The sequence below is a fragment of the Schistocerca serialis genome, chromosome 1 (assembly GCF_023864345.2).
Source record: "Schistocerca serialis cubense isolate TAMUIC-IGC-003099 chromosome 1, iqSchSeri2.2, whole genome shotgun sequence".
Lineage (NCBI taxonomy): Eukaryota > Metazoa > Arthropoda > Insecta > Orthoptera > Acrididae > Schistocerca > Schistocerca serialis.
The window spans coordinates 618,301,116-618,326,019 of NC_064638.1; the positions used below are offsets into that span (position 1 = coordinate 618,301,116).

At 39.7% G+C, this 24,904-nt stretch overlaps 1 protein-coding gene across 6 annotated transcripts in view; it reads left to right on the forward strand.

The window, feature by feature from the left end:
* The window catches only part of LOC126477972 (protein SERAC1), a 273,073-nt gene that overhangs the window by 217,810 nt on the left and 30,359 nt on the right, over positions 1 to 24,904 (forward strand). For all 6 annotated transcript variants that reach the window (XM_050103663.1, XM_050103662.1, XM_050103665.1 and 3 more), the window contains one exon: positions 8,442 to 8,634. In XM_050103663.1, the coding sequence (XP_049959620.1) occupies positions 8,442 to 8,634 (193 nt within the window). The remainder of the gene's footprint in view (positions 1 to 8,441; positions 8,635 to 24,904) is intronic.

Sequence of the window (24,904 nt, forward strand, 5' to 3'; positions counted from 1 at the left end):
TTTCAGGAGATACACCTTGACTCATTGACTTATTGCAAAGATGGCAGTTCTAGGTGAGGGGTGTACTACCTTGTGTTGGACATTGCCAACCTCACAGCCAGAAGGGTGACTTAATGATTTTAGTGGTTCCTGTGGTGGTTGAGTTGACAACAGTGATACCTATTGGTGGAGTATGCATAGCCTGTCCATGTAAATCTAATGGACCTGTTTCTGATTGTTTATTTTTTTCCCCTTTGTACTTCCAACTACTATTAGGAAGAATTAGTTGAGTTTTTAGGACAATGATTTGAATCCAACATAATTTTTCTTGCAGCCATAGTCATCAGAGAGTTAAATGTCTTTGTCTTATTGTGTTTAATTATTTTGTGATGAATGATGGTCTACATTTCCTTTGACTTGTCTTTAAAATTTTGTAATTTTTTTGTGCATAGCCCATGGTTTTTAAGATTTGTACATGTTTTTTAAAGTTTCGATAATACATTGAAGAGTTTTACAGTATTATTTGTTATATACCTTTAAATCTTGATTAGAGATAGTACTCTGCATTGCATAAGATACTTTGATTCTAGATGTTAGCTATCCTTTCTCCTCATTTCCTCTGTATTGTCTCTCACTCATTGAAAAAGAAAACTGATTTCATAGTGCTGTAAGACTAGTGCTGCAAACTGCCGAGCATAGAGTGTGGCGTAGCAGTTAGTGTCACTGGCTGGTGCGCTGTGGATCACCAGTTTGAACCTGACCACCACGAATCATGTTATTAGTATTTACCACTTCTGGAAGGTTCTTAAAATATCTTATGTTTGCAATATTTGCATAGACTGGAATATTTATTTAAGTAGAGCACTCTCCATCCAGAAATTCAGTTCTGTTCTGACTGTGTGTACATTGGTGTCTGTAATAACCTGCTTTCAGTGCTAAGTGTGGTACTTCATCGACGACTAAGTGTGGTACATCATTGATAACCCTGCCACCAGATTTGGACTTAATTGTGGATTATGATGTGACATTATTTGGTGAAAATGCAAGGTACTTCAAACCAGCTACATCATTGTGACTCCAGTTGTCAGTAAAGACAGGAACCAGACTACAACCAGTACATCATGCCCATAATACTTATATTCTTGAGACCAATTGATTCCAAGCCAGCAGTAAGTCAGCTGTGCTTCAGTCATCCATCAGTGTTTTTTTCATATGTGGATCAGAACCGAACAAAATGGCTAAAAGATTTGACCAAGTTATAAAATATGCAGAAAGTCTGAGATGAAGTTTTTGTTAAGTGTGTGCTTTTACTTGGACATCACAGTTCAGCAGTGGCTCAAAAACAATGAAGAGAAGTTCGGTAGCTGAGTTAAATTTCAGACCAAATTGAAGAAAGTGTTTGGTAACAATCAGCAACAACTGAAAAACGGGGCTCAACATTATGCGGGAATGGCACAGTCCTACACATAAAAAGTTTTGGCCTATGCCACTGTAGTGATTAGAGAATTTCTGTGTAAATTCTAGAACCATTCAGCCTTCTACCGTCTCAGACAAACTATATTCTAGATACGAGTGTGGGATGGTAAAATCCTACCTACCACGCATCACATGTTTGTGTGTGCAGGTTTAAAGTCAGTCGCAAAAAGAAAGTATATGCAGCAGTCGAACGGCACCGACATGTCCTTGTCGGGCAATCCATAGAGGTTTTAGAGGAAGAACCATGGAGTTTTTATGCAGCTCTGTGCTTATTGTGTCATTGACTATTGTTATGTGAAAGAAGAACAGTTGAAAAAGTAATCTTGTAAACTCCTAATCCAGCCTTGGTAGAGGCAAGGCCTTTTTTTATGGTTCATGTGAAGCAGAGTCATGGTTATTAAGCTAGCTCTTTTATAAATGTAATTAAATTTGTTTCTGATGTTGGATGGAGTGAATGATTTACTGGAAGTCATATATGTATGGGTAAAGTAAGAATTTTATTCAGCATGGAGTTCAAATACACCGTTGGTTAACAAAAAGTAAAGTTCGTGTATCTACTTATTTCACAAGTAGAGAGAGAGGCTTAAATATTCTCATACGTAGCATCATTCTATGGAGACAAAGTCAAGTGAGTTTTCCAGCAGCCAGCTAGCCGGCTAAGAAGATCGGCTGCGAATCTCAAGTAAATCACCTTGTATAAAAGAAGTGGGAAGTTTGTATTTCTACTTCTCACTTTAAATCGCTATCAAAAAATTAGACCACATTGTGAATCCAAATATGACACATACTGACAAAATCTCACACATGATGAAAGGAACTGCAGAATGCATGTTCCGAGCTCTTCTGGTAAATGATATCACAACAGTCAATGGATTCATTTAGTGGTGCCAGTACATAGAGGAAATGCGTCAGAAAAGAATAGGCTGAAACAAGTATGACCAGCTGTAGAATGTGATCCTTGTGGCAGTTGCAGGAGACCATCACAACCTCACTTCTCTCATATGCCAGGTAGTAGGTGAAGAGATACAGCATTTAATGATAACCAGAACTGCTGGACCATGTACGTAAGAAATATCAGACATGAAAGTCAGTCCAGTACATCAGGAGGCAATTGATAATATTGAAGAAGATGTGTATCGATCCGTAGCATTAATCCGCATCACCAGTCAAATGCACCAAGAATACTGGACTCAGCCAACCCAGACTTAGGCTGCAGCTGTCCAATAACAACCCAGCACCTGACAAACACAGATACAACCAACTCCTATGCAAAGTCCAGTGCCCTGTGGAACAACAGACGTTTGGAGAACAGAGGACAACACACCGTACTATTTCCTTTGTGGGTGCACTGAGCACATTGTACATTACTACAGAGAAAGAAGATGAGTTTTTGATGACTACACTGCTAGATGTCAAATATCACAACAGTTCTATTCATGACAGTCAACTGCAGACAATTAGAGTCGACTTCTGGGATGAAGCCCATTGCCGTAACCTGAATGTGGTGATCCCAACATGCCACAGGCATTTCCCATCACTGTACAGTGGTACCAACTGTTTGAATAGTTGGTATCAACTGTTTGAATAGTTGCTGACATCAGGAAAACTACGCAAGGAAACTCTCTATGGAGGTGAGTCCACCAGAGATGCAATTACCAAGATGTCAGGAAATATCACTGGCATCATCAAAGCCAACCAGTCCAGCTACTAGTTGACTCAGTGGCTTCCTTCTCTGTAATGGTTATCACCATCAGCTAAAGGAGACTATGTTCCATGACATGAAAATGATTGTGCTAAAAGTTGCAAAGGGAAAATATGTCCAGCAGACAGGAATTTCAACAAGCACACATAATAAAGGTAGCTCTGTGCATTTGTTTGCTGTTGAAGACATTGTTATCCCATAATCATCAACAAGACTAGCTCCAGTCATCAGTCATGTGATGAGCTAAACTATAGAGCTTATGTTGACTGCAAAAAGCTACATATTCTCACATGCCGCCACCGATCGTCAGTGTTGTTGGGGTCTGGAAGAACTTTCAATCACTAAACGTGACAAGCAGCCACAATTAATGCTTAAAGTTTGAGCATAGGGGCAGCTGTACTGGTCCAGGAAAGGCAGCTTAGTGTCATTGACAACAATGCAGGTGAGGAAGTTACCTTCGAACTGCCAATAGCATCTGACCTGACTGAGGAACAATGGTGGCAAGTGATAGCTATTCTGCATCTGTTTTTGGATGCTGTTAAATTCAAAAGGAAGTGGAGAAGATGCAAGATGACATCACTGAACCTTCAGAGAGCCCTTGGGCCTCTCCTGTGCTCCTTGTGTAGAGGAATGGTGGTACATGGTATTTCTACATTGACAGCTGAACAAAATCATGAAGAAAGATGTCTGTCTATTGCCATCCATTGATGACCTCCTAGACTGCTTGAATGTTGCAAAGTATTTCTCAGTTGTGGATGTGTAGACAGGCTTCTGGAACAATAATGTTCTACGAGTCGGTGCATGGAATGTCAGTTTTAATGTGGTAGAGAAGCTAGAAAATCAGAAAATGGAAATGTTAAGGCTCAATCTAGATATTGTGGGTGTTAATAAAGTAAAATGGAAAGAAGACAAGGGTTTGTGATCAGATGGGAATAGAGTAATATCAACAGCAGCAGAAAATGGCATAACAGGAGTAGGAATGGTTAGAATAGAAAGGTAAGGCAAAGGCTCAATTGTTGATATTGTTGTAGCTCAATTACAGGGTTATTTTCTCCAGAATCGACAGCAAACCAACACCGACAGCATTAGTTCAGGTATGTGTGGTAGAGTCACAAGCAGAAGATGAAGAGTTAGAGAAAGTATATCAGGATATTGAGCATGTAATTCAGTACTTAAGGGAAGATGAAAATGTAATAATAATAGGGGATTGGAATGCAATATTAGGGGAGGAGGTAGAAGAAAGGGTTACAGAAAAATATGGACTTGATGATAGGAATGAGAGAGGAGAAAGATTGAGTTCTGCAATAAATTTCAGCTGGTAATAGTGGATACTCCATTAAAGAATCAAAAAAGGGGGAGGTTTAGGTGGAAAAGGCTGGGAGATACGGAAAGATTTCAGTAAGAATACATCATGGCTGGGCAAAGATTCCAAAAGCAGGTATTGGATTGTAAGTCAGGAGGAATCAATGTGCAAAGAAGTGCAATATAGCAGTGGAATGAGATACACTTGTGCTGTGATAATGAATAGTTCAGTAGGCTTTTCAATTGAAGTCCAATACACATCTCTAAAAAGGACTATCACAGGAGTTAGAATAAGAAACCATGAAGGGAAAAAAAAAAAAGGTCACTTAGGAGTGAAATAAATATGAAGCTAATGCAAAATAGCTACATAAAAAATGTGAAGAAATCAAAAAAGAAATTATTGTCGGAAAGAATGACTCAGTATACAGAAACGTCAGAACAACCTTTGGTGAAATTAGAAGCAAAGCAGTAACATTAAGAGTACAATGGGAATTCCACTGTTAAATGCAGAGGAGAGAGCTGATAGGTGGAATGAGTACATGGAAACCCTTTGTGAGGGGGAGGACTTGCCTGGTTATGTGATAGAAGAAGAAACAGGAGTCAACAGGTAAGAGATAGAGGAGCCAGTATTAGAGTCAGAATATAAAAGAGCTTTGCACAATTTAAGATCAAATAAAGCAAAAGGTATAGATAACATTCCGTCAGAATTTCTAAGACCAAGTGGCAGCAAAATGACTATTCACATTGGCATGTAAAATGTATGTGCCTGACAATATACCATCTTACTTTCAGAAGAATATCATCCACACAATCCTGAAGATAGCATGAGGTGACAAATGCAAGAGTTATCATACAATCAGCTTAACAACTCCTGCATCCAAGTTGCTGACAAGAATAATATACAGAAGAATGGAAAAGAAAACTGAGGACCTGTTAGATGATGATCAGTTTGGTTTTAGGAAATATAAAGATGACAGCGAGGCAGTTCTGATGTTGTGGTTGGTAATGGAAGCAAAACTGAAGAAAAATCAAGACAAGTTCATAGAATTTGTCAACCTGGAAAAAATGATCAATAATGTAAAATGGTGCAACATGTTCAAAATTCTGAGAAAAATAGGGGCAAGGTGTAGGGAAAGATAGGTAATGTAGATGTACAAGAACCAAGAGGAAACAATAAGACAAGAAGACCAAGTGCTCGAATTAAAAAAGGTGCAAGTTAGGGATGTAGTCTCTCGCCCTGACTGTTCACCCTGTACATTGAAGTACCATGACAGAAATAAAAGAAAAGTTCAAGCGTGGGATTAAAATTCAAGATGAAGCACTATCAATGGTGAGATCAATGGTGATATTGCTATCATCAGTGAAACTTAAGCAGATTTACAGGTATGTTGAATGGAATGAACAGTCTAATGAGTATGACATATGGTTTTAGAGTAATTTGAAGAAAGACGAAAGTAATGAAAAATAACAGGAATGAGACCAAAGAGAAACTCGACATCAGAATTTTGGATCATGACGTAGATGAAGTCAAGTAATTCTGCTACGTAGGCAGCAAAATAACCCACGATGGACGGAGCAAGAACGCAGACTTCACTGACAGAAAGCATATTTGCGACCAGGGGAAGTCCACTAATATCAAACATAGGACTTGTAGGCCTTGATGTGAAGAAGAAATTTCTGAGAATGTACATTAAGAGCACAGCATTGTATGGTAGTGAAACTTGGACTGTGGTAAAACTGGAAGAGAAAAGAAGTGAAGCATTTGACATGTGGTGCTACGGAAGACTGAAATGTATTTGCAGTTGCGAATATGGGGGACTGTCAGCTGTATAATGGAATGACAACATGGAAAATGTATGCCAAACTGGGACTCGAACCAGGATTTCTCACTTATCACAAGTGATCGCCTCACCATTAGGCAAAGAGGGGGTACCCAGAAACAAACCAGAATTGTTTTCTAAAAGCTATACAATTTCAAACTGTTTGCAAAACAAGATTATCCCCTTCAGAATACTCTCCATTACAACCCATAAATTTGTCACATTGGTGCTTCCATTGTTCGGATATATTTTTTTTAGTCCTGTATAGAAATGGCTGACAGTCTCCTCCCTCATTTTTTTTTTCTTGACTTCTTCAATGTTGTGAAATCGGCATCCTCATTATCCTTTTCATGCTTGGAAATAAGAAAAAGTTACACGGAGCAAGGTCAGGTGAGTAAGGTGCATGGGGCAGTGGAACCATGCCATTTTTAGCTAAAAACTGTCTAACAGAGATGGCTGTGTGTGCTGGTGCATTGTCGTGGTGGAAGAACCAGCCTCTTGTCTGCCACAAATCGAGTCTTTTTTGATGAACATTGTTGCACAATCTTCTTGAAACTTCCAAATAAAAGTTTTGATTGGCCATTTGACCTGGCGGAACAAACTCTAAATGTACTATGCCATTGGCATAAAAAAAAAGCAAATCAGCATTGTTTTGATATTGGATTTGACTTGACAACATTTTCTTGGATGGGGTGGCAATGACATCTTCCATTGGCTTGATTGTTGCTTTGTTTTTGGGTCATAATCATAACACCATAACTCATCACTGGTAATGATCTTTGACAGGAAAATCTGGCTCAGCTTCAAGCTGTCGTTTCAAAGCACGACATGTTTCAACATGACATTCCTTTTGATTGATGGTCAGAACCTGTGGAATCCTTTTCATTCCCAAATCTTCCATTAAAATTCACTAATCCGAGCTCCAAGATAACCCACTAATCTCTGACAGCACAAGCAGTGCATCACGACAGTTGAACATCCCATGGTTCACTGTTTGGAAGGTGCTTTGAACCATTCTCAAATTGTACCCACACAAGAGCCCACTCCCTGTGATTTCTGGTTGTGGGGCTACCTGAAGGACAGGTTTTACCAGGAGAACATTCACACATGTGCTGATTGGAAGCACAGCATATCAAGAGAGGTAGCCAGCATACCTATGGACATGCTATGTTCTGCTCTGCAGAATGCAATCTTGCGCTTTCAGACTGCTCTGGACACTGATGGGTACCGTATTGAGCCTCTTTTGTAGCAGTAATGGTACCGATATGTAATGGTATGATGTACTGTAGCAGCACATTAAAAGTTTATCAACTGAATTGACTGCGTTATTTCTCTTCCCCATGTCCTTGAATGCTACCCAGACTGGTACTCATACAGTAATTAGTTTCCATGTTATAGCATTTTAAATCAGGAAAGTTTAATTATAGCCATCAGGTATATAGAATCAGTTTTGTTTTTGTGTGTATTGATGTCATAACACCAAACTTCAAATCATTTCATCCATTTTTCCCTTACTTAAAACTGATTATCGTGTCAAGAACTAGATAAAATAACCTCAAAGCACGTGATATTTCGTAACTTGCTTTTATGCTCAATTTCTGTTGCATCATATAATGCAAATGTATATACAAACTTTTGCAACCTATACATGCATCAACAGAATCTCCTACAGCAGCTGCATCAGCTTGCTGATGGTAACTCACTACCCTTGACGATACTGACCACCTGTTTCCTGAAACAAGCCAAGTGGTCTAAACAACTTGTGTTGACCTATCCCCAAATTGCTCTCATCCCTATCCCCAAATTGCTCTCATCCAAAATAAAAGAACATACAGTAGTTGACAGTTGTCTGCATTGTTAACATGATTTTTAAAAAAATTACATTGACTAGGTGGCGTCATCTTTATTACAGTTGAACGCTGTGCATAATATTTGATTTTCAGTATACAAGAAAACATGTAATGCAGTGTCTATCTCTGTTTGTTTTTTTTTTCGTTGTTTTGATGATGAGGCAGTAATGTTACAGAAACAGAAAAAGTCTGAAAAGGCATAGCTGCTACCTTACACTAAAAGTTATTACTTTAAAAATTCCTCTATTGTTACCTCACTTATGTATTTGATGAATCACAGTACTGGAAATTAATTATTGTCTGTCTTTCAAGTGGTAGATCGGAATGCTTCACCATTAAACTCAAGTCATAGCATTAGTGATGAGAAAACAAGGGCATTTCTGGAAGAAGTTACCGAACTCAAGCAAGAAGAATGGAATGAGATAGGAAATGATTTTGAAATAGTGATGGAAGATTGTCCATTAAGTACCAATATAACTGCATGTGGGCCATATTCTTTCACTGGGTATGTATTGTGTTATATATTGTATTCATAACAAATGGATCATGTCATACTTTACAAAAATAATGCAGGATGTTTTACTTCATTACTCTTCATCTGAAGACAGGTTTTTTAGGAAGGGAAGGAGGGAGGAAGCGTGGCATTAATTGAGATCCATAAGGTGTAATATTGGATGCTCTGTTGTTTCTTATGTAGATTAATGACATTCCATTTAATACATAGCAATAAGAATTAGTTCTTTTTGCAGATGAGCCAAGTGTTATAATCAGTACTAATAGATATACAGAAACAAACCATATTTTAAATATTTGTGTAAAAGATTTGTTGACAGATTTCATGCAAATGATCTCTCTCAATTTTGAGAAAATGTAGCATAGTCATATCCGCACATCCGTTTGTACAACACCAGTGATACATTTTAAGAATCATCAGAAGTAAATAAGCAAGAGGTAATCTTCACAAGTTTTTGGCGTATGTACTGATGAGAATTTAAATTAGAGAGATGGGAGTGGGGGGAGGGGGGGGGCGGCACATCATGGAGCTTCTTAAACAACTGAATTCAGTTAATTTTGCACTTCATGTTATTGCAGCCTTAGAGAGAGAGAGAGAGAGAAATCAGTATGTTAACATGTTGTTGTTGTGGTCTTCAGTCCAGGACTGTTTTGATGCAGCTCTCCATGCTACTCATTGATTATTTTTGTTTATTGATGTCATGTGGAATTATGATCTGGAGTAACTCGTCTTAAGTAAATATTGCCTCTGTTACATGAAAACATGTTATAAGTATAAAACATTGTGCTCACCTTCGATTATCTTTAGACAGTTTTTTAAGGAGTTAGATGTTTTAACTCCAGCCTCACTGTACATATTTTCTCTCTTGAAGTTTGTTATACATAACCCATTAGGGTTCAGGAGGAATAAGAACATCAATAGCTACAATACTAGAAGAAAACATTGATCTCCATGAGTCTTCATTAAAACTGACTTTAGGTCAGAAGAGGGTAAGTAGTATCATTACCAAAATATTTTACCACTTTCCAAATGATATTAAACACCTGACAGATGCAATGCTAAATTTGGAAATAAGCTGCCAAAGTCCTCTGCTACACACCACAAGGCGGCTTTGCAGGGTATTGATGTAGCATATAGATGACTAGTTTTTGGCGTATGTACTGATGAGAATTTAAATTAGAGAGATGGGAGTGGGGGGGGGGGCACATCATGGAGCTTCTTAAACAACTGAATTCAGTTAATTTTGCACTTCATGTTATTGCAGCCTTAGAGAGAGAGAGAGAGCCAGCAATAAAATAGTATCTCACAAAATTCGTCTGGCGAGTACATCTGACAGAAAAAGAATGGTGGATGACTAGGTTTTACTCCTCCATAAAAGAATATTTATTTTGAAACTTGTAACTTATTTAGTGGAAAAGTGTTAAATTCTTACATGTGTTATTAAACTAAATATTCTTTTATGTTACATGAAATTGTCTGTGAATTGTTAGCATGTAGCCATATTTAAGTACTGCCTAAGTTAAAATTTTGTAAACTGACATCACTACAGTACATAGAGTGAAGCGAAATTTGCACACTCGGGCTTCACAGCGCAATTCCTCACATGCCAGCAATAAAATAGTATCTCACAAAATTCGTCTGGCGAGTACATCCGACAGAAAAAGAATGTAAAAGAGTGGCAATCTGGAAACACTGTAACCACATATGTATGGTAACTACCTCTGTCAGCACATGTTAGTCGTACTGCACAGTTGGTGCAGTGGATAGAGTTTTGGTTTAGCATGCAGGGGGTCGATGGTTTGATCCTGAGGGTTGAGGGATATTATTATTATTATTATTATTATTATTATAAATTTTTTTTTTTTTTTTTTTTTTTTTTTTTTTTTTTTTTTTTTTTTTTTTTTTTTTTTTATGTCCAGATGGTGCGGTATCTGGCATCTTAATTCTCAACAGCAACTGCAGTGGGTCCTCTAGAAAACATTTGCACTAACACACTGCAACTGTAGAAATGTAAGATTGGTCAGCTTTGAAAGAAGTCCTTTGCACATCATGGGCATGAATTTATTTGCACCACTTCATCTACTACATCCGAAATGTATTTTATTTGCACCCTCCTCCAATGGTCTCATAGATTAGTACCAACTATTGTTCTTGCCTCGTTCAGCTCCATTACATTTCGTTAGGGCCTTGCATTACCAGTACGACTAGCAGCTTGCTTTGCGGATAATGTCCAAACTCAGTTACTATTTGTATGTGTTATCACCATGGTCCCACTAATTATGTATTTCAGTGCTGAGTCTGATGACCACATGCTGTTTAGTATGTTTTTAAATGTATTATTATTATTATTATTATTATTTCTTTTCTCAGACATTATACCTGGTCAAAAATGGAAAGTGACACGGACCTTGATCAAGCATGACATCCTTTTAACTTTTATTATTATTTATTTATTTATTATTATTATTATTATTCTATCAATGAAATTGTGGAAATATCATGTCTATTACTGTTAGGGAAACAGTGTAATTCGAAACCGAACATTTCACCATTAGTGGTGTCAAGATGAATCATGCAATACAGTATCTGTGTATTGTACATGTGTACACGTATCAAATTTCCTCACTGTAAACCTCTAAACCAGTGTGGCAGACATATGGTATATGCAAAAAATATGTGGGTATGCTTCTGGTCCTTGGTGCATCTGATTATTGGGCTGGTGTTTCTGCTTGTGAATATGCTGCTGGATATCATCATCGACACCATCCAGATAAAAATTTGTTTCATCGACTGGAGCTGCACCTTTGGGAGTCAGGTTCTCTCCTTCCACCATCACATTACAGAGGTCATCCACAGACTTGCCATACTCCAGCTTCTGAATAAGCTATTCTGGAGGTCATACACCAAGAACCTCAGCAAAGTACACGTAGTGTAGCAAGGCAGCTGCATGTCTCGCAATGCACAGTTGTTAATGTGCTGCACGAGCAGGGGCTGAACCCCTATCATTATGCTTTCATGCTACATCTGCATCCTGCATATCGCCATCAGCAGATACGATTCTGTGAATGGTTCCAACAACAACAGGAAGCCAACAATGACTTCATGAACACCATAATATGGTGGAATGAGGCAGCATTCACTCTTGATGGTGTCTCCAATATGTACAATGCCCACCATTGGTGTGAAGTTAACCTGCATGTCACCCGCGACCATGGATATCGAGTTTGTTTTGGCATCAACATCTGGGCTGGAATATTGGTTGACAGAAGTTTGGGCCCCTACATGTTACCTGACATTTGACTGCACAGAGGTATTGTGCATTGTTCTCAAACTATCTTCCTGATGCACTGGAAGGTGTTCCACTACATGTTCCACAGAGGATATGGTTCCAACATGATTGTGCACCTCCAGAGCTGCATGATCAGGTGGGCTGCACAATTTTTGGATGTGCATGGAGGTCACTTTGAGCGTCTGTTGTTATGAGGACAACATATTCTGTTGCAAAGGTCGTGCAGTCATTGTTGTTGTTGTTGTTGTGGTCTTCAGTCCAGAGACTGGTTCGATGCAGCTCTCCATGCTACTCTGTCCTGTGCAAGCATCTTCATCTCCCAGTACCTACTACAACCTACATCCCTCTGAATCTGTGTAGTGTATTCATGTCTTGGTCTCCCTCTACGATATTTACCCTCCATGCTACCCTCGAATACTAAATTGGTGATCCCTTGATGCCTCAGAACATATCCTACCAACTGATCCCTTCTTCTAGTTGGGTTGTGCCACAAATTTCTCTTCTCCCCAATTCTATTCAATACTTCTCATTAGTTATGTGATCTACCCATCTAATCTTCAGCATTCTTCTGTAGCACCACATTTCGAAAGCTTCTATTCTCTTCTTGTCCAAACTATTTATCGTCCATGTTTCTCTTCCCTACATGGCTACACTCCATACAGATACTTTCAGAAACGACTTCCTGACACTTAAATCTATACTCGATGTTAACAAATTTCTCTTCTTCAGAAATGCTGTTCTTGCCATTGACAGTCTACATTTTATATCCTCTCTACTTCAACCATTGTCACTTAATATGGACATTATTATTGTCACTGGTTGCTAAAGTGTGACATCTGAGCACTCATATTACATTAGTATAAATGACAAGTAGAGGTTGTGTTATTGTACTGTGCCATCATCTTTAGCATCTCAAAATTTATATTGTTTTGTAATTATTGTGTCCTATGACAGGTCATTTGTTTCAACTGTATATTTCTTGTTTGTCTAACCATGTATTTGTTATGTTCAGCATTACAAAATGTTGTAAATTTACAATACATGTGACCTAAGAAATAGTGCCTATTACTATATGAAGTGTCAGAATGAAATTAGCAAATAAAAAAACTGCACCCCCAACTTGGGATCGAACCTTCGACCTCCTGCATGCTAACCCAAAACTCTATCCACTACACCAACTGTTCAGCATGGCTAATATGTGCTAACAGAGTTAGTTACCATACATGTGGTTACAGTGCTGCCAGATTGCCACTCTTTAATGTCCTTTTTCTGTTGGATGTAATCGTTGGATGAAATTTCATGATAGGCATTTTTTTTTATTGCTGACATGTGAGGAGCCATGCTGCATATGACCTAGTGGATAAAGCCAGAAGTTCCTTGAGGATTCTTGTAGGTGATGCTTGGTAAAAGAGAAGTTGCAACACAAAAAAATTGTACTGAAATGCAGGAAGACCTGCAGAGGATTGACACTTGATGAGGGAGATGAAATTGACCTTCAACATAAACAAATATAATGTATTGTGCATAAATAGGCAGAAATACCCATTATTGTTTGATTACATGATTGCAGAACAATCATTGCAAGCAGTTACAGCCATAATATATCTGTGAGTAAGTCTGTGGAGTGATTTAAAGTAGAATGACTCTCTTTCCTTGTGCCTTCATCCCACACTCCACAGGGTCGGCATGGTTATTGTCTGTTTTGGCAAGGTTAATTGAAGGGGTGGCTGGATGCCCTTCCTGTCACCACCCCAGTGGATGAGATGATGATGAAGACAACACAACATGATGACGAGGACGAGGACAACACAACACCCAGTCCCTGAATGGAGAAAAATCCCCGACCTAGCCGGGAATCGAACTGGTGCCCCTTGATGCAGCATTCCATCGCGCTGACCACTCTGCTAATGGGGCAGACTTAAAGTAGAATGACTACATAAATCTTATCATAGATAAGATAGATGTCAGACTGAGATTCGTGGAAAGAATCCTCAGGAATTGTAGCCCACCCAAGACTGAGGTAACTTACACAATCCTTGTTTGACCGATACTTGAATATTGCTTGTCATTGTGAGATCTGTATCAGACTGGATTGATACAGGAAAAAGAGCAGATTCAAAGAAGATTTAATTACAGGTTCATTTAGTAAATGTGGAAATGTCATGGAGATGCTCTGCCGACTCCAGTGGCAGTTACTGAAAAAGAGGCATACTGCATCACAGTGTGGTTTATTTTTCAAGTTCCAAGAGCATATGTTCCCAGAAGAGTCCATTAACATATTTTTTCCTTCAATGCATATCTTGTGAAAAGGCCACATAGGTAAAACTAGAGATTTGAGTTTACACAGAAGAAAAAGGGGGAGTGTTAGTGGGACACAAAGTGTGAGTTGCGCTTGCCAAGGCAACCAGAGACTGTGGTCATGGTGTGTTAGGCGCATTTGTGTGTGTGTGTGTGTGTGTGTGTGTGTGGGTGTGTGTGTGTGGGTGTGTGTGTTAAATTGTTTTAACTTGTTTCGATAATTCATTCTTATAGGAAGTCAGAGAAAAAAAGACTTGTTCAAGCCATGGAAAAAAACCATTTACCAAAGCAGAATTATGAACTCACCAGCAACTTTCTACTCATTCACTGGCATACATTCAGTTCTACTCTGAATAGGATAATTGACGCAAATGTACCTTAAAACTCTGTTATGGACAGGAAAATATGTTCAATTGTGCAAGATGTCTCCGTTACAATGTTTTTCATTTTAATTTATCCTGAGTAGAAGATAGAATAATATTTACTGTGGTGACGGACATTGAGCTATTGCATTATATATTGATTCATTGGCTCTCTGTGTTACATTGGACATGCTTTCTAATTTCTTGAAAAATATCAATTCATAGGAAGCACATTAGGGTAACTGCTTTTTCGTATTCTCCAAGTTATGGTGTATGCAGCGCTGGCCCCCTGCACATTTTGGTCACAACACTTATGGTGGTGGGTGGATGTACATCTACATCTACATCTACATGACTACTCCGCAATTCACATTTAAGTGCTTGGCAGAGGGTTCATCGAACCACAATCATACTATCTCTCTACCATTCCACTCCCGAGCAGTGCGCGGGAAAAACGAACACCTAAACCTTTCTGTTCGAGCTTTGATTTCTCTTATTTTATTTAGATGATCATTCCTGCCTATGTAGGTTAGGCTCAACAAAATATTTTCGCATTCGGAAGAGAAAGTTGGTGGCTGAAATTTCGTAAATAGATCTCGCCGCGACGAAAAACGTCTTTGCTGTAATGACTTCCATCCCAATTCGCGTATCATATCTGCCACACTCTCTCCCCTACTACGTGATAATACAAAACGAGCTGCTCTTTTTTGCACCCTTTCGATGTCCTCCATCAATCCCACCTGGTAAGGATGCCACACCGCTCAGCAATATTCTAACAGAGGACGAACGAGTGTAGTGTAAGCTGTCTCTTTAGTGGACTTGTTGCATCTTCTAAGTGTCCTGCCAATGAAATGCAACTTTGGCTCGCCTTCCCCACAATATTATCTATGTGGTCTTTCCAACTGAAGTTGTTCGTAATTTTAACACCCAGTTACTTAGTTAAATTGACAGCCTTGAGAATTGTACTATTTATCGAGTAATCGAATTCCAACGGATTTCTTTTGGAACTCATGTGGATCACCCCACACTTTTCGTTATTTAGCATCAACTGCCACCTGCCACACCATACAGCAATCTTTCCTAAATCGCTTTACAACTGATACTGGTCTTTGGATGACCTTACTAGACGGTAAATTACAGCATCATCTGCGAACAACCTAAGAGAACTGCTCAGAGTGTCACCCAGGTCATTTATATAGATCAGGAACAGCAGAGGTCCCAGGACGCTTCCCTGGGGAACACCTGATATCACTTCAGTTTTACTCGATGATTTGCCGTCTATTACTACGAACTGCGACCTTCCTGACAGGAAATCACAAATCCAGTCGCACAACTGAGACGATACCCCATAGGCCCGCAGCTTGATTAGAAGTTGCTTGTGAGGAACGGTGTCAAAAGCTTTCCGGAAATCTAGAAATACGGAATCAACTTGAGATCCACTGTCGATAGCAGCCATTACTTCGTGCGAATAAAGAGCTAGCTGCGTTGCACAAGAACGATGTTTTCTGAAACCATGCTGATTACGTATCAATAGATCATTCCCTTCGAGGTGATTCATAGTGTTTGAATACAGTATATGCTCCAAAACCCTACTGCAAACCGACGTCAATGATATATGTAGTTAGATGGATTACTCCTACTACCCTTCTTAAACACTGGTGCGACCTGCGCAATTTTCCAGTCTGTAGGTACAGATCTATCGGTGAGCTAGCAGTTGTATATGAGTGCTAAGTAGGGAGCTATTGTATCAGTGTAATCTGAAAGGAACCTAATCGGTATACAATCTGGACCTGAAGACTTGCCCGTATCAAGCGATTTGAGTTGCTTTGCAACCCCTAAGGTATCTACTTCTAAGAAACTCATGCTAGCAGCTGTTCGTGTTTCAAATTCTGGAATATTCCATTCGTCTTCCCTGGTGAAGGAATTTCAGAAAATTGCGTTCAATAACTCCGCTTTAGCGGCACAGTCATCGGTAACAGTACCATCGGCACTGCTCAGCGTAGGTATTGACTGCGTCTTGCCGCTTGTGTACTTTACATACGACCAGAATTTCTTCGGATTTTCTACCAAATTTCGAGACAATGTTTCGTTGTGGAACGTATTAAAGGCATCTCGCATTGAAGTCCGTGCCAAATTTTGCGCGTCTGTAAATTTTAGCCAATCTTCGGGATTTCGCTTTCTTCTGAACTTCACATGCTTTTTCCGTTGCCTCTGCAACAGAGTTCGGACCTGTTTTGTGTACCACGGGGGATCAGTTCCATCTCTTACCAATTTATGAGGTATGAATCTCTCAATTGCTGTTGCTACTATATCTTTGAATTTGAGCCACATGTTGTCTACATTTGCATAGTCAGTTCGGAAGGAATGGAGATTGTCTCTTAGGAAGGCTTCTAGTGACACTTTATCCACTTTTTTAAATAAAATTATTTTGCGTTTGTTTCTGGTGGATTTGGAAGAAATGGTATTGAGCCTAGCTACAACGACCTTGTGATCACTAATCCCTGTATCAGTCATGATGCTCTCTATCAGCTCTGGATTGTTTGTGGCTAAGAGGTCAAGTGTGTTTTCGCAACCATTTACAATTCGTGTGGGTTCGTGGACTAACTGCTCGAAATAATTTTCGGAGAAAGCATTTAGGACAATCTCGGAAGATGTTTTCTGCCTACCACCGGTTTTGAGCAAGTATTTTTGCCAACATATCGAGGGAAGGTTGAAGTCCCCACCAACTATAACCGTATGAGTGGGGTATTTATTTGTTACGAGACTCAAATTTTCTCTGAACTGTTCAGCAACTATATCATTGGAGTCTGGGAGTCGGTAGAAGGAGCCAATTATTAACTTAGTTCGGCTGTTAAGTATAACCTCCACCCATACCAATTCACACGGAGCATCTACTTCGACTTCACTACAAGATAAACCACTACTGACAGACACAAACACTCCACCACCAATTCTGCCTAATCTATCTTTCCTGAACACCGTCTGAGACTTCATAAAAATTTCTGCAGAACTTATTTCAGGCTTTAACCAGTTTTCTGTACCTATAATGATTTCAGCTTCTGTGCTTTCTATTAGCGCTTGAAGCTCAGGGACTTTCCCAGCACAACTACAACAATTTACAACTACAATTCCGACTGTTCCTTGATCCAAGCACGTCCTGTATTTGCCATGCACCCTTTAAGATTGCAGCCCACCTCGTACTTTCCCGAGGCCTTCTAACCTAAAAAGCCGCCCAGTCCATGCCACACAGCCTCCACTACCCGTGTAGCCGCCAGCTGAGTGTAGTGAACTCCTGACCTATTCAGCGGAACCCGAAACCCCACCACCCTATGGCGCAAGTCAAGGAATCTGCTGCCAACACGGTCGCAAAACCATCTGAGCTTCTGGTTCAGACCCGGCACCCGGCTCTGCACCAAAGGTCCGCAGTCGGTTCTGTCAACGATGCTGCAGATGGTGAGCTCTGCCTTCATCTCGTAAGCAAGACCGGCAGCCTTCACCAAATCAGATAGCCGCTGGAATCCAGAGAGAATTTTCTCAGATCCAAAGCGACACACGTCATTAGTGCCGACATGTGCCACCATCTGCAGCTGGCTGCACCCTGTGCTCTTCATGGCATCCGGAAGGACCCTTTCCACATCAGGAATGACTCCACCTGGGATGCACACAGAGTGCACACTGGATGTATGGGACAGGTCTTGCAGCTAGACCTATCGCAGGGATATGAGCCATGAGGCAAGGAGTTGGGAGCAGGGGTAGAGTAGGAAGGCACAAGTGGGTGGCAGAATACCACTGTGAGAGGGGTGTGAGGGGTACAGGGTAGGATACTCCTAATTTCAGGGGAATGACAAGAGGGAGTCAAAACACAGGCAGAGGAAGTGATTCAGTGCTCCAGTCCTAGATGGTATTGAACCTATCTTTGTATTTATAAGAACATGTCACAATCAATGGGCAACATGCAAACAATCAAAGTCTTTTGCTATATACAATGTCCATGTAAACAATGGATATGGATCACATGTCACTGCTATCATAGTGCTGGTCTAACACTGTGCGACCAAGACTGGCAGGAGCAGCACTTATATTCCCTTATTGTAAAGGCTGCTCCTGTCGTGGTACGGTCCTAGTCAGCAGGCTATTGGCTGACATCGTCTCACAGCCTTCTCTGCTATTGCATTCTTCGTCTTTGTGCTGGCATGCCGGAAGAAAGACATTGATGATCATGGTGTCCAGGAAGGAAGTTCTAGGTTTAGGCTGCGTTCACACTGCCGGCCGGGCCGAGCCGAGCCTGGCCGGGCCGCCGCTCGCTTCGATATCAAACACATGGTTTTGAATTGCGGTGTTCACACTGGCGGCCGGGCCGCGCCGACACGGCGTGAGCCTCCCGGAGCCGAGCCAGCGACATCCCGAGTGTTTAATATTGCCGGCGCGAGCCGACCGCAGGCGCGAGCCTGTGGAGCAGCACTACAGCTTCTGCACTACACGCATCACACGTCTCCCTTCTGCTTTCATCACAAGTGTGACTGCACACGTCTTTTATTTCACAATCAGTGAGGAAAAATTACGTTTATTATAATGATACATGCGAAATTACTTTTATTTCATTTATTTAATCCACCGTATTTACATGCATTTACAACAATAGCTTGCCAGCGATCGCGGCATTGCCGCCACTGAATAGTTCTCATTTACTTGTAAACGGAGACAGATATGAGTGTCACTGAGGGACGGAAATGTGTCCCTACCAGATGATAATGCATTGTAAAGTCATGCTGTGGCAGTTCCTTATCAGTGGAAATAGAACCACTGAGTCAAAGGGCATTACCTCAAAACTCTTCGCCTATCAATCTGTCTATCTTACAAGGTAATGAAAAGAATTCTGTGAGGTCATCAGTGGCTCCACATGATGAACCATCACCACTGCCAAGCGCTGCATCATGAAGAAAAAAAGAAGAAAAAAGTTGTAAAATTCTGAAGGAGTATTTCTGCGATTCTTCGTTGAAGGCACAGCAAGACATTACCCAAAATTACGAAGCTAATTACTTCCTAATGATTCTCAGGAGTCCCTTAAACTCTCTTCCCCTCAGAAGTAAGCGTATGTGAAATTTAAAATACAAATGCATGACTACAATTAATTGGAGGTAGTGAATGCTGTACAAAGTTCTACTGCAACCAAAATGTGTGTACTAACGAATCTTACCTTACCATTATACACAAATTTTCTTCTGCTGTTATTCTTCTGCGAAAATTTGTGTTCTGATTAGAAACTTTGTCTTGAATGTTCTGCAGCACATACTGAAATGTATTATGATTCATTATGTAATTTGAATAAAATTTTTCAGGATAGTTTTTAAGTTCTTCATATAAAGAAAAAAACTCTCCTAAATGTGTGTCGCTATTTATGGGATGAATCCATAACCTTCTAGTTCTTCTGTACTTCATAACTCGACGAGTTACTGCAGAGTCAAAACAATACCAATAAAAGAGTGAACTCTGTGGCTTGCGGACGCGGCACTGACGCCACTGAATAGCTCGCATTACTTGAGACCAGAGACAGATATCAGTATCATTATAATTTCAAAAACTTTTTGGTACTTTTAACTACATTTCATTCCCAACAATGTATCGTCTAAAACGGATCTAACAGCAAGCTACCCGCTACATAACTTTTTCACTACAAGATTTGTAAATCAAGTGCACAACGTTGACAAATACATCATTTCACAATGACTGTTAAGAAATATGGAAAGATAAATGATTCAGTCCGAAGCTAAGATGTTGCACTACCACGTGTACAAAAATCAGATTCTTTAGCCACATACTTTCTTCAAAATCGGTTGGGAAGCGTTACGAAACTAAGAAATCACGCGAAACGAAAAGTAGACTTTTTCTTTTTTCACGACGTAAGTAACGCTTTTAAGGAAAAAATAAGTTCATAAAACGATTTGGCGAAGTCTTATATACCACTAAGAATTTTTAAAACGTGAAAATCGGAGAAGTGGATTTTCCCCCATTTCGCCGTCCCGGCTCGGCGCGGCGCGCAATGTGAATGCACTACTCGTCGGCCTGAGCTGGCTAGGCACGAGCCGAGCCAGCACGCGTCAGCCCGGCCTGGCCCGGCCGGCAGTGTGAACGCAGCCTTAGAGTCAGACAGGCTTCTATTGAACACCACCTTACCTTAGAGTCAGACAGGCTTCTACTGAACACTGCCTTACCCACGGACAGAGTGAGGAGGCATGGTGGAATTTAAAACAGGAGAGGTAGGGTAACAAAATATTTGAAAAACGTGATTCAAAGGTGACAAATTATTTCAATAAGCAGATATGACAGAGATGAACTACTTCGATTTTGATAATCCTGTACCATAAGGCCAGTTAAGATCATAGTAAATCCTGAATGACCATTACTTTTGCTTCATAGAAATTTATTCACATATGCAAGTACAATGGTAATATGGAATTGGTAATTCAGAATTGGTAATTGTAATTCACAAACAATGTCTACGTTGTATTTTTACAGCTAATGACAGTCTATACTGGAAAAAGATTAACAGAATAGGTGTGGGTTGCTGTTTATTAGGAATCTTAGCAATGAAGTAATCATACAAGGTTTTTCTGAATGCTCTCTCCCTCCCTTCTTTCACTCTTTCTTCTGCTTTCATCATTCGTGCACCCTCAGTCATACCCTTGGCCAATTTTGCTGCTTTTAAATAATTCTTTTAAAGTGTGTGTATCATTTTAACTGAAGCTTGAGATAGAAGTTCTTCTCATTCTCCTTAGATATTTTGTGTTCTTTTTTCTTTTTCTCCCCAGAACAGCTGTGTCATACTCAACAGACTTTTTTTATGTTTTTCATCTTTTTAATATCCTCTTCAAGATTCCTTTGGTTTTGTACTGCTTTTTGCTTCTCTTCTAATTCGAGTCTTCCTTTCACATTCTACTTTATAAGCAATGTAATTTTCATGCGCTTACTGTCCAGTGCTGTGAGTCAGTGGGCACAGAGAGAAAATGGGGGTATAGTTCCAAAGCATCCCTCACAGTTGAAATACTGTTCAAAAATCTTTCAGTCATCACTACCTTATCTTCTAGTGCGAGCTTCAAAATGGAATATCTTCTTTCTCTCTGTCCATATTTCCATGGGACAATGTAAGAGAATCCTCAACACGTTTTGGAGCATTTAGATATTTTAGCTCTATGGATGAGAAATGTCTTTCTGAGATGTGCCAGAAATTGTCAGTGTCGTTGTTATCTAAAGCTGGATCATCTTTTTCAAACTGTAGAACCTTCCACTCATCTAATAAGTAATCTTGTCAGACATCGAATGCCATAATTTTTGCAACCTTAAACAATTCACTGCAGCTTCTGCTCTTTATTCTTTCTTTGGGATCTAAAACCCTAAGACTTTTCAGTGGTGCACTTTATAGGCATATCTTTTCTTTTCCATCACACATTTGCAAGCTTTGATGTAATGTTTTTGGGCATTCTTTAGAGACCATAACTTTTCATGTTCTTCCAGTTTATGAAGCTCTTCAGTTACTTGCCCACTAGCAATTAGTTATTCAAGAGGGGGCAGATTATCCAGTGTAAAGAGTTTATTATGAAGAACTTCAGTAATTCTCTCAATTTTTCTCAAAGCAGAAACCTTTTCTGTTTCTGTATGCAACTTGTGAATGAAAGGTATTTGGCTTTGAAAACGTTGTATGAACTTCTGATCTGAAATTCTGCTTTTATTGGGATTTAAAAAAGCATTCGCAGCAACTCAACATTAGTAAAATTGTTTTTTAGATGTATACGATTAAGAAAGTAATACTGAATTCCATCTCACTCTTCCAAAATCCTATTTGCTGAAGCTCCTAAAGTAAGTTACCATGTGGTTGTATGCCTCAGAAACTTGTGGAATGTTTCACTGAGACTGAATTTCTTCAAATTCTTCCCAGTGAACTGGTTAACCATCAAAATAACAGTAAATATTGACCAGAAATTAGGATGCTTTTTCACCTAAACACGACAAATCATATAGATAGGCACTATGCGTTGTACAAATGTTACATGTTCCAGTGTTTATAAGGTGTCTGTCTTGAGTCTCCTATACATCACTATCCAAAAGCTAAACATATTTTTATTGATGTTATGTCTATCTGATCCCAGCATAAGGCATGTGCTTAGTGACAGATTGGCTTCAAAAAGTGCTTCACATAATTTCTGATGTAAAGTTTCATCATCTCCTCTGCCTATAAAAAGGTTCTTAAGTGTCATGTTGTTATTTAATGTTTACTCTCAGTCCAAACTGTAATTGTTGTTTGTAATTCTTTTTTATCTTCAAAATTGGTAGTCTTATCAAAACACAATTTGTAATATGAAGAACATGAATTTGCTTCTTGTAACATACATTCCAGAAAATATGGTGCCAGTCCATCAGTTATTAGATAACTCATTTTCTTAAATGAAAGTGAAAAATGTTCAGGAACACTATCAGGCAACATTATCTTAAAAACATCACAAATATCATTTGACAAAACTTTAGAGTAATTGGAAATCACCAGTTTCATTGTCCAAATCAATTTGCAGTGGTGGAATTACCCTTGGTATTTAAAGTGCAAATTTTTGGTGCACATAATGAGCTTGTGTCTGAGCTGAAAGTTATAAATGTAACTGACATGGTCTCCATTTAATGTCCAAGTTATACTTACGTTTTCTAGAACGTGAGTGGCTGAAAATTGCCTAAAAACCTTTTTTTCTCAGACTTGATAGCCAAGAACACACACCGCTAAATATACTTTCAATATTTTTTTACCCATGCAGATACTTTATTTTTCAAATTATCTGTCTTCTCAAAACAGTCACTAAAGACTTTGCATTTTCCTGTGTCAAAAAGTTTATTTTCAGAATGGAACAGTGTATCACATATGGCGTTAATTTTTAGGCTGATTAAAAGACATGCTCTCTGACCACTAGATAGCAATAGCATCTGTGACAATGACAAAAGGTAGCGAGGCACACACTGATTAATTAGTAGCTGTTTGTCTGTGTTGAGATCTGAGAGAGACCACAAGCATATGATGACTTGTGTAAAAAATGTACGCACGCCAAGTATTATTAACCTTGTGAATGTATTACGTAAGGGCTGTGTGTGGAAATATTTCTGGAACATTGATGAAGGTTCCTCAGGTCTCTCAGCCTACAGTCACATATCTGGGACAGTTTTAAAAAGTTCTTTAAATATTTATTTATTTATTTATTGGTCCATGAAACTACATAATAGTTTGGATGATCATGAGGACCTGCAAGGACATTAGTAGGCTAATAATGGAGGGAAACACCAACATGTCACTGCAGTGTCGAAGGAGAATGTGAAATCATTTGAAGAAGGGACATAAGAACATTTTTAATTTTTATACCTATATATTCATAACGAAATCTTATTGTTAACCGAGCAAGGTGGCACAGTGGTTAGCACACTGGACTCGCATTCGGGAGGATGACTGTTCAATCCTGCGTCTAGCCATCCTGATTTAGGTTTTCCATGATTTCCCTAAATTGCTCCAGGCAAATGCCGGGATGCTTCTTTTGGAAGGGCACAGCTGTCTTTCTTCCCCATCCTTCCCTAATCCGATGAGACTGATGACCTCACTGTTTGGTCTCCTCTCCCAAACAAACCAACCCCCCTCTTATTGTTCAACTTTTTTCCACATACAGACACAAGCAGACATATTTAAAGACAAAGAGTTTGGGCAGAGATGTCAGTCGAGGTAGAAGTGTAGAGGCAAAGAAGTTGTTGAAAGACAGGTGAGGTATGAGTGGCGGCAACTTGAAATTAGCGGAGATTGAGGCCTGGCGGATGACGAGAAGAGAGGATATACTGAAGGGCAAGTTCCCATCTCCGGAGTTCGGATAGGTTGGTGTTGGTGGGAAGTATCCAGATAACCCGGACGGTGTAACACTGTGCCAAGATGTGCTGGCTGTGCACCAAGGCATGTTTAGCCACAGGGTGATCCTCATTACCAACAAACACTGTCTGCCTGTGTCCATTCATGCGAATGGACAGTTTGTTGCTGGTCATTCCCACATAGAATGCATCACAGTGTAGGCAGGTCAGTTGGTAAATCACGGGGGTGCTTTCACACGTGGCTCTGCCTTTGATCGTGTACACCTTCCGGGTTACAGGACTGGAGGAGGTGGTGGTGGGAGGGTGCATGGGACAGGTTTTGCATCGGGGGCGGTTACAAGGAGAGGAGCCAGAGGGTAGGGAAGGTGGTTTGGGGATTTCATAGGGATGAACTAACAGGTTACAAAGGTTAGGTGGATGGCGGAAAGAC